Source organism: Tupaia chinensis, unplaced genomic scaffold (genome assembly GCF_000334495.1).
Source record: "Tupaia chinensis unplaced genomic scaffold, TupChi_1.0 Scaffold000374_1, whole genome shotgun sequence".
NCBI classification, from domain to species: domain Eukaryota; kingdom Metazoa; phylum Chordata; class Mammalia; order Scandentia; family Tupaiidae; genus Tupaia; species Tupaia belangeri.
In genome coordinates this window covers 1,295,932-1,306,802 of record NW_006159872.1, presented here as the reverse complement: position 1 = coordinate 1,306,802, position 10,871 = coordinate 1,295,932, and the positions used below count along the sequence as shown (strand labels likewise).

Here is a 10,871-nt window from a genome sequence, read left to right as displayed (position 1 = left end):
TTTTTTTAAAAGAATTGTTTAATTTTATTTATTCATTCATTTATTTTAATTTGACCAGAGAGAGAGGGAAAGTGAGAAAGCAAGCCACCAGTCTGGGACTCAAACCGTGGTCAGCTATATGGGAGTGTCCAACGCCTTAACCACCACGCCACCTGCCAGCCCCACCTGTTGAGCTCTTACCATATGCCAGTCACTGTGCTGGTTCCTAGTCTGGTAGGAGAGGTAGCCATTGCCTTGGAAGGATACATTCATTGATTGGGACAGACTCTGGAAACTTAACAGGTACTGACCTATCCCTTGGTCAGTCATGGTTCCGTTGAGAAAATGAAATTCCTGCTAAATGCTCAGCCTTAAGTATTCTGCTGAATGCTCAGACTTAAGTAGAAGGTGGTTAGGGAGGAATAGGTACTAGAAGAACCATAGAGAACTACATGTTTAAAAGTTCCTGAAGTGTGGGAGTTGGGAGGGATGGAATGATCAAGAATCTTACAGACATTGCCAATAGTTAGAGTGTGGAGCTGGGGCAGAGTGGCAAGCCAGCACCATGCTGTGTGGTAAGTCTGGTTGAGTCAGGAAGCTTTTGGTTGAAAGTGACAACAAACCCACTTTAAAGGGAAAGGGACAGCTTTATTGGCTTAGCAGCTAAAAGTCCAGCGCTTTCAAGATGAAAGGTGTCATTGAATCCTGACCCTTCTCTCCTCTCTCATCTTGTTCCCCTTGCCTTCGCATCATGCTTGGGCAAGCTTCTGTGAAATGGCCCCTGATCTCCCTGGTCACATGGAAGCCAACACCAGAGTAGAAGAGAATGGGGTGACGAAGGCCAATTGATAAAGGCAGCTTATATTCCCACTCTTCAAGACCTTCAAGGTTACTTTCTTTTCAGGTGAAGTCTAGACCGCCTCACTCTAGACCCCAGCGGGAGGGCAGGAAGCGTGCCTTTCAGGGAGTTTATGGAAGTGAAGAGGTGAGGGGTCTCTGTTCTGAGCCCCCAAAACTGTTCACTTTCTTAAAATAGTAAGCCCAGGCTCCCAGAGCCGAAAATGCATTTTCTCTGCTGCATATTCAGCCTCCCCAGGGAGCAGGAAGGTATGGTTTTGATAAGAGAAGGCAGGAGGGCGGGAAGCCCCAATCTCCTCTGGTCTCCGGCCCCTTCTTCTGGTCCCTAAGCCCCCAGTATTCCGCAGGCCCTGACCTACATGCGTTACTCCTGCAGGGCCTCCCGCCTCTTCTCCGACCCTCTAGGTCCTGCCCCAGCTTCCGGGCTTCAGAATACCGTGCAGGAGAGGGACTGCCCTTCCGTATCGCACACACCTTCTCTAGGCAGGATCGGTGGAGGAAAACCCCACCCGGGTACCCCCCAGTCTTCCTGGGATCCGCGTTTCCGCCTCCGGGGCGGAGACTCCTCCCCTCGCCGTCCCAATTGTATTCCCTGGAAGAGCAGCCAGAAAAGCCTCCGCCTACTCAGACCGGGATAAGTGAAAAAGCTGGGCCCTCCTGGCAGCCCGCTCCGGCACCCCAGCCCAGGCCGGCCAACAGGCCGCGAGCAGCGCTCGGGCCCAGCTCCAGCCGAGCGCGGGCGGCGCGGGCGCGACTTCAGCACCACGGACAGCGCCCCGCCCGCGGCCCTCTAGCCCGCGGCGCGCTCCAGCTGGAGGAGGCGAGGCACAAGCTATGCCCGTGGCATGGCCCGGCGCTCCGGCCCCATGGCGCTGCTCCTCAGCTTCGGCCTCCTCGGGCTGTGCTCAGGTAGGGACGGCCACCGGCCAGGGCTCCTAGCCCAGCCAATGGCCCGAGACTCGCCGCGCCCTGTCTCACCCCAGCCAGAGTGGGAGGTAGAAGGGAGGATTCCCTAGAGGTGGGGAAGTCTGCTGGGGCTAGGAGAGAGCCCCCGCGAATGTAGGGAGCCAAGATCTGAACTCCTGAGGAGGAGGAGGACGTGACCGGAGGAAGAAGCCATGCAAGAGATGGAAACCTGGCCAGTGGAGGTGGGGAGGGTGTGGGCACACAGAAAAGAGGAAGGGGATCTCTTCAGGCTTCCTGGGAAGGCAGGAGGGCGACTCTGAGGGTGGCTGAGATCCCATTTGACACTTTTGTGGAACATGATCTCAGAAAATCTACCTCATCCAACCCCCCTACCCTTGGCGTCCCATCCTTCCCCATCCCCCACACTGAGCTCCTGATTCTGGTCACCCCACAGGGTCGGCAGGGAGGGGCAAACACTCTTGTAGGGTGAACCCTCTCGTAGGTGGGGCAGAAGACCTGGAAGGGAAGAAGCTCCACCAGGCTGAGGACCAGGAAGGCACTCCCTGAGGGAGGGGGGTGTGTTCGTGCCGAGTTGCAGGAGGGGCAGGTGCAAAGGGCCAGCGCGGTGGCCGGGCTCTCTGCAGCTGCGTGCCATCTCACGGGGTGGGCTCCTGTGCGTGTAGCAGTTGGGACTAGCTCAATGCGCTGTCCGCAGCCTAGGTGGCCACAGCTACCCCCACCCCGTGCCTTTGGGGAGAGGGGGTGCTGTGCGCACAGGCACTTGTGGGGGTACACGGTGTAATTTGTATGCAGAGATGAGGACCAATGGAAGAGAAACTGCTGTCGGACACCAATAACCGTTCCCCTTTCTCCACCCTCTAAAGCCTCCCTCGAATTGTAGGTATTAGGTGGGGAAGCCAAGGAAGCGTAAATTGCAAGCCTTTTTTTTTTTTTTAATTTATTTTTTTTTAATTGCAAGCCTTTTGAAACCACCGCTTGAGACCTTGGGGGAAGAGAAAGTCTGCACGAATCCTTGCAGGGTGGCTCTAAGTCTGGAGGCACCTGGGGGGCTTTCCAGACTCCTTGGTCAGGAGTCTCAGAGAGGGGCTTCTCTATGAGGGTCTTCGTCTGGGGTAATGGAAGCACGCTGCAGAGTCTGTAGGGATGGAGCACTAGGAAGTTACAGCCTCCTGGTTGTGCCTGGGTTGTCCTACTTGCCTGGGAAGGGGGGATTTGGGTGGGCCTTCCTTGACTAATTCCTTCCTGCCCACCCCTCCTCTGTGTAGGGGTGTGGGGTACAGATACAGAGGAACGGCTGGTGGAGCATCTCCTCGACCCATCCCGCTACAACAAGCTCATCCGTCCAGCCACTAACGGCTCTGAGCTGGTGACGGTACAGCTCATGGTGTCGCTGGCCCAGCTCATCAGCGTGGTGAGTGAGGGGCCCAGACTCTGCCCAGCTATGAGGCCAGCCCGGCCAGACTGTGCTTGTGTTTGGGCTACTGCCCTGCTCTTCCCAAGGTCTGAGGAGCGGTGAGAGGCCCCTGGGTGGTGGCAGTGGCCCACAGGAGGGGCCTGCTCAGCAGGGGCCTTCTCTTCCTGCAGCACGAGCGGGAGCAGATCATGACCACCAATGTCTGGCTGACCCAGGTAGGCGCTCTCCCCCAACACCCCTGCTGGCATTCTCCTGCCTCCTTTTTATTAGTAGTATTACTTTTTGGCATGTGCTTTTCTCTCTTTCAATCTCCCCTAAAGAGGCAGAAAGGTAAAAACTTCAAAGTCCTAAGTCATTGGATCTGAATCTTTGTTCCACCACTTAGCAGCTCTGTGACTTTAAACACATTCGACTCTTCAAGATCCATTTTCTTTTTTTTGGAGAGTTGGTTTTTTTGTTTGTTTGTTTGCTATAGGGCGTGTGCTCTCACCAGACAGAGAGAGTCAGAGAGACAGAAAGTGAGAAATCACCCCCCAGGGGGGATGGCCACGCCACAATCCCTTCTCCTCCATTCTCCTCTCGGGATCTTGGGCACGCACGCACACGCATGCGGCATGAGTTTTTTTAAGCCACCGGGTCTGGGACACGAACCACGGTTGACTACATGGGAGTCCAGCAACATAGACATTATGCTAACTGCTGGTCCCTCGAGATCCATTTTCTTGTTTGTGAAATGTAGATTCTAATACCTTGGCTTAGCTGTGCAAATTAAATGAGAAATTATCAGAAATGATCACTTGGCCAGAGAAGTCACTGTGCAGAAGAGGCTGGCTTTTAAGAGCGCCTTCAAGCCATGTGGGTCCCCTCCTGTTCCTTTCCTTGGCCTCAAGCCGGTCCCAGGGCAGAGGTCGGTGCTGCTTCCCCCTGTCTCTTTCCCAGGAGTGGGAGGATTATCGCCTCACCTGGAAGCCCGAGGAATTTGACAATATGAAGAAAGTGCGGCTTCCTTCCAAACACATCTGGCTCCCAGATGTGGTCCTATACAACAAGTAGGTGACCTTGGAATAATGGGGAGGTTTGGGAAGGCCGTGGCAACACTCAGGGAGGGTAGGGGTCTGGTGAAAATGAGAGAAACTAGCTTATGTTGTGGCAGGGAAGGGATTTTTCATCGGAAGATACAGGGACAGTCACTGGCCAGATAGACCCAGAGCAGTGAGACAGAGTATAAATAACCAAAGAGCCCTGGGCCATGGCCGGCTTCCTCCCAGCAGTAGGACTCCCAGAATTTGGAGCTGCAGTGGGGCTCCAAGGATTGAAAGCTCCAGTTATGGAGTGATTTAAGAATAGGCTCTCCTAGAGACCTAGGCTGGATCAAAGCCACTTGGGCTCCCAGTTCTCCCCAGGTTGGGTCCTGTCTCCTGTAATCATCCCTGTAACCTACCTAAAGGATGGGACAACACCCTGCCCCGTTCCCCCTGCCCGCCCTGTCCTCTCCATTGCCTAGGGTCCCTCATTCAGCCTTCCCTCCATTCCCTCCTCTACCCTCAGGAGGAGCCACCAGCTGACACAGTGTGTGACCAGAGCAGACAGGTCCCTTCCCTTCGCCACTCTCTCCTACCTCTGAGGGCCACACAGGCCTCCTGTCCAGACACCTCTTCTTTCCACCAATCACCCATGTCCACCTATGTCTGCTTCTTGCTCAATTCCCACTCTCCCTCCTCCCAGAGGGGTGTATCAGCCTGGGTTTCCCCTCCCGGTATTTCCCTCTGGCTTTCCTCTCCTCCCACTCAGAGCTGGGGAGCTGGGTGGGGACAGACGACCGCTGGAGCCAGGACTGACTCTGCCTCCTGCTTGGCAGTGCTGACGGCATGTACGAGGTGTCCTTCTACTCCAACGCGGTGGTCTCCTACGACGGCAGCATCTTCTGGCTCCCACCGGCCATCTACAAGAGCGCCTGCAAGATTGAAGTAAAGCACTTCCCGTTTGACCAGCAGAACTGCACCATGAAGTTCCGCTCGTGGACCTACGACCGCACGGAAATCGACCTGGTGCTCAAGAGCGACGTGGCCAGCCTGGACGACTTCACCCCCAGTGGAGAGTGGGACATCGTGGCGCTGCCAGGCCGGCGCAATGAGAACCCCGACGACTCCACCTACGTGGACATCACATACGACTTCATCATTCGCCGCAAGCCACTCTTCTACACCATCAACCCGCCTGCGTGCTCATCACGCCGCTGCCCATCCTGGTCTTCTACCTGCCGTCCGACTGCGGCGAGAAGATGACGCTGTGCATCTCCGTGCTGCTGGCGCTCACCGTCTTCCTGCTGCTCATCTCCAAGATCGTGCCTCCCACCTCCCTGGACGTGCCGCTGGTGGGCAAGTACCTCATGTTCACCATGGTGCTGGTCACCTTCTCCATCGTCACCAGCGTGTGCGTGCTCAACGTGCACCACCGCTCGCCCACCACGCACACCATGGCGCCCTGGGTCAAGGTCGTCTTCCTGGAGAAGCTGCCTGCGCTGCTCTTCATGCAGCAGCCCCGCCACCGCTGCGCCCGCCAGCGCCTGCGTCTGCGGAGGCGCCAGCGCGAGCGGGAGCGCGAGGGGGCAGGCACCCTGTTCTTCCGCGAGGCTCCGGGGGCAGACTCCTGCACGTGCTTCGTCAACCGTGCGTCGGTCCAGGGCTTGGCAGGCGCCTTCGGGGCTGAGCCAACGCCGGCGGCCGGCCCGGGGGGCTCTGGGGGGCCGTGTGGCTGTGGCCTCCGGGAGGCGGTGGATGGCGTGCGCTTCATTGCCGACCACATGCGGAGCGAGGATGACGACCAGAGCGTGAGTCGGCCAGAAGGCAGCGGGGTGGGCTGGTGGCTATCCTGGGCCTGGGATGCGGGGCTGGGATCTGGAAAGGAGCGGCGTTCTTTCCGCGACCAAAGCTAATATAGGTGCAGCATGCAGGCCTAGCCTCTGGCTGGGTTCTTCGTGGTCAGCCTCTGAGAGGTGGCGCTGCCTAAACTGAAGGCTGCGCAGGGTGACCTTGCGGTTTCCTGAGGACTGGTGTCCAAGGAGGACGGCCTGGCCTGGGAGGAGGCCCTTCTGGGTTTGCAGCTGGCCTGCGGCTGTGTCCTTGAGAGTCCTTCCCCACCACTTGTATCCCCACACTGTTCATTTGCAGCTCCAGTGCTAACGATGACCGGTCTTTGTGTATCGCATGGAGGGCAAAATAGGGGACCGCGGATGTGCGTGCGGGAGGGCAGATTAAGAGGCTCCTGGAACCTGCTTGTGGCAGAGAGGACAGAGTCCCAAGTCACTGTCCCTTTTCTGCTCTTCTGGGTCCTGGAGGACCGCCTTTATGAAATATTTATGGGAAGGTGGTGGAGGTGAGGGGTCCCTGGCTCTTTTTCCTCCCAGGTTTTGACTTTTTCTGCAGCAGCTCTCCAGAAACCGGCTCCATGAGACCTAGCCAGGGGTTGGGGGCAGGCCTGACAGCCGTCCACTCTGGGCAGCTACTGGCTCTACCCTGTGGCCAGTCTCTGGGTACCTGACTGGTTCCAGGCTGAGGCTCGGCCGTTGCCATGGTGACTGGCCAGTGTTCCTCTGGGACACTGCCATTCTGGTGGGGGGATGAGGCAGGGTGAACACCACAGTCTGTGAGGTCTGGAGGCCTCAGAGAGTTATTTCCTTGACTGGTGGGAGGTCAGGTTGGAGCTGAAGCTTGGGCCAGGGGGCATCTTACAGTCCAGATGGAGGAAGGGGGGACCCAGGCTGGAAGAGATGGGGTGGGAGCCTCAGAACCAGCTGAGGCCCAGTGGGAGACGCGGGGGTGCAGGGGCTCGGCCAGCTGCGTCACTGGCCTCCGCCTCCCTCCCGCTGCAGGCCGCTCGTGTATTGTGCATTTCCTGAGCTGGGTGCGGATGGATGCAATGACCTACTTGGATGCCTCACGGGCATCTCAAACTCAACCCCCAACTTGCTCCCTGTCCCGGTTTTTCCATCTTTTGGTAAATGCCGTCACCATTGGTCCAGCGATCCAGACCAAAAACCTGGAGCGATCCTCAGCTCTTTGATCCTTTCTCTCCCACCTCTCCGACCTCCCCGTCAGCAGAAATCCTGTCCTGTGAGCTCAACCTCCAAAATAACTCTTTGCCTCCTTTCTTGTCCTTTTCCATGCTCACACCTTAGTTCTGGTCACCAGCAGCGGTCGCCTGGGCCAGGGCAGAGGCTCCTGAGAGTCTAACTAATGCAGACCCTGTGTTCCTGCAGCCAAGGAGACAATGTCTTCTCTCAGCCTCTGCCCTCTCCCCCAGGCTTGTCTTAAGCAGGCCAAGCTCTCTTTCCTCAGGACCTCTGTGTGGGTCTCTCTGCCTTTTTTCTTTAAAAATTATCATTCTAAATTGTTGCTCTTTGAGAGTAAGTTACAGATATTGTGACACTTTATCCCAAATACTTCAGCGTGTCTTTATTTTTTTCTTGAAAAAAAATATCAAGTGGCCAGTGGCATGGTGGTTAAGGCACTGGATCCCACATGACTGATTATGTGGTTCAAGTCCCATGTCTGGCGGCATGAGAAACGTGCCAGGTGCATGTGCGTGTATGCCCAAGATCCCAAGAGGAGAATGGAGAAGGGATTGTGGTGTGGCCATCTCCCCAAGGCGTGATTTCTCACTTTCCCTCTCTCTGGCAAGTGCACATGCCCTATAGTAAAACTACAAAAAAATTGCTGTCATTATTCATTTTCGGGAGTAAGTTGTAGATCCTTTCTCCCAAACACTTCAGCACACCTCTCCTAAGAACAGGGATACTCTTTTGCATAACCCAGGTTCAATGATCAAATACAGGAAATTCAGAATCGGTACCTTTACCTTATAATATGCAGTCCCTATTTACATTTTTCTAGTTGTCCCAGGAATGTCCTTCACAGCATCGCCCCCACCCCCAGCCCCACCCCACCCAGGATCTCGAATTGCATCTAGTTGTCACGTCTCTTTAGCTTCCTCCCATCTGGAACAGTCCCTCAGCTTTGACTTTCATGACATAAACACTTTTAAAGGGTACAGGCCGGTGACCGTCCCTCAGTTTGGGCTTGTCTGATTGTTTCTTTCTTCAGCTTATTCTTGACACAGCTGGCTCCCTCACATTCACCAGCTCTTAGCCTAAATGTCAGCTCTGCAAAGGAGCTTTTCCAGACCGCAGTCTAAATTACACTTGCCCCTCCACTCCTCTTGGTTCCGACTTTCCCATAGTGTACAGTTGTTTTTAAATTTCATTCGTTTATTTCTTCTGAGAGAGAAGGAGAGAGAAATAGAGAAACAGTGCCCCTGCCACAGGGTCTTGATGCTGTGACCCACCCCTGCCCCAGCCAGCCCTGGATCACAGGGATCCGTGTGCCCTGCGTAGTCAGCACTGTGGGAGCCCGGACCCCTCTCGTGGGGATCAGCCTTGCAGACAGTGTGTTTTACCACCGCGCCACAGCCCGTAATTTTCTTTTTAGTTTGCTACAGAACATGTGCACTTTCTGGAGAGAAACAGAGACAGAGAGAGAGAGGGAAAGTGGAATCACTCCCAGAGGGGTATGGCCATCCCCTCCCTTCCGTTCTCCTCTTGGGATCCTGGGTGCACACACATGCCCAGGCGTGTTTTCCAAGCTGCCATGTCTGGGACTCAGACTGCACAGTTGGCCATATGGGATCCAGCTGTCTTAACCACCAGGCCACCTGCTGGCCCCCCTCTGCAGCTTTTCTAATTCTTACCTTTTGTCTCCATCTTCCTCGGCTGGGAGGTGCAGGTCGTGCTGTCTTAGTCATTTGTGCCCCAGTGAGTGCCTCGCACGGTGCCGGATGTTCACACAGCCCGGTTGTGACGTGAATGAGCGCGTGCTCCACTCAGACCAAGGGGCAAAGCGGCCTCCCCCTGCCTCTGAGCTGGCCGGTCTCCAGAGAACACGTGTTCAAAGGCCCAGACCAGGCTGGAGTAGGGCAGCTCTGGGGAGAGCCCAGCCCTTCGCGAGATCCCTGTGCCTGGCTCTCAAACCCACGGAGAGTGGTAGTTTTTGAGCTGATTTATTACATTTGGGATCCGGTTCTCACCCTCTGGCGCCTCCATGGTTAAGGGGGTGCTGCCGGCTGGGCCCCCCCCCGTGCAATCGTGAAAGGAGTGAGGCCTGCAGAGGCTGCCATCACTTGTAGTCAATTCAGCACCCGTTTGCTGGACCCTGTGCTCCAGACGCTGAATTACCAAGGTGAATCGACAGTCCCGGTGCTTGGAATTTGTAGCTAAGGGAGCAGCAGACACGCAGATTGAAATAGCACCACAGTGCCGCAGATGTGCCACGATGCAGATGTGTTCTCAGTGCTGGGGAACCCAGGGGAGACAGTGCTTCATGTTGATCTAGAGCTCAGGGAAGCCTTCCGTTAGAAGCCACTGTTTGACTTGGTTTTGAAGTAGATGCAGGAGTTCACTGGGAAAAAAAAAAAAAGAAAAAATAGAAGTTCACTGTTTAGAAAAACAGAGTCAGTGTCACCAGACACAAATGAACCCAAAGGCAGAGACCTGAGTGGACCCACCGGGGCTTGGTAAGCCTGGGTCACGGAATGTCAGAGGATAGGACATAGCTATTTGCTATGGGTTGGTCTTGATCTAGACTTGGGAGAGATTTTTTTTTTTTAATTATTCTACTTAACGTTATTTATTTATTTATTTATTTAAATTTGACCAGAGAGAGACAGAGTGAGAGAGAAAGAGAAGGGGAGAGAGAGAAAGAGAGAAAGTGAGAAAGCAAGCCACCAGGTCCAGGACTAGAACCATGACTGGCCATGTGGAAGTCCACCAAGCCACCTGCTAGCCCAGGAGGTTTTTTTTGTTAGAGAGATTTTTCTCTAGGGTGTATGCACTTGTCAGAGAGATAGAGAGAGACAGAGAGAGAGAAGACTAGAAATCATCACCCAGGGGGGATGGCCGCACCGCAATCCCTTCTCCTCCATTCTCCTCTTGAGATTTTCAGCATGCATGCACATGCACCCGGCATGAGTTTCAAGCCTCTGGGTCTGGGACTCAAACTGCAGTTGGCCATGTGGGAGTTCAGTGATGTAATCATGACACCATCTGCTGGTTCTGGGAGGTTTTTTGTTTTTGTTTTTGCTTTTGGGTATTTTTTTTTTTTCTTTAAGTTTTTAGCCATAGGCCACATGTATTCACCAGAGAGAGAGAGAAAGACAACATGTATGCACCAGAGAGAGAGAGAAAGACAGTGAGAGGAAAACTGAGAAATCACCCCCCCCCCCAGGGCGCACGTCACAAATCCTTCTCCTCCATTGTCCTCCTGGGATTTTGGGTGTGTGATTTTCAGGACACCAGGTCCAGGACTCAAACTGCCGTCAGTCATGTGGGAGTCCAGTGCCGTAACCACCATGCCATCTGCTGGCCCCTAGATGTGGCAGTTTGTATGGGCCTGAAAGGTCGTGGGGCCTTTGAGGCTCTAGGCAGCTGAGACCAGAGCTGTGCTTTAGAAAGGTCAAGCTGGAATCACCGAGGGAGAGTGGGGTGTGTGCCCTTTCCACGGCCAGCCGCAGCGTATGACTGACACCTGGGTCTCCTCCCGCAGGTGAGCGAGGACTGGAAGTATGTCGCCATGGTGATCGACCGCCTGTTCCTCTGGATCTTTGTCTTCGTCTGTGTCTTTGGCACCATCGGCATGTTCCT

General features: G+C 54.9%; 1 protein-coding gene across 1 annotated transcript in view; it reads left to right on the top strand.

Moving 5' to 3' along the window:
• The first annotated feature begins 1,355 nt into the window (after positions 1–1,355).
• CHRNB2 (cholinergic receptor nicotinic beta 2 subunit) overlaps positions 1,356–10,871 on the top strand; it is an 11,059-nt gene continuing 1,543 nt past the window's right edge. Inside the window, 7 exon segments of the mRNA XM_014589725.1 lie at positions 1,356–1,746; positions 3,030–3,175; positions 3,349–3,393; positions 4,118–4,227; positions 5,037–5,389; positions 5,392–6,008; positions 10,774–10,871. The exon segment at positions 10,774–10,871 is cut by the window's right edge and continues 1,543 nt beyond it. Coding sequence (XP_014445211.1) covers positions 1,683–1,746; positions 3,030–3,175; positions 3,349–3,393; positions 4,118–4,227; positions 5,037–5,389; positions 5,392–6,008; positions 10,774–10,871 — 1,433 coding nt within the window. The 5' untranslated portion in view covers positions 1,356–1,682.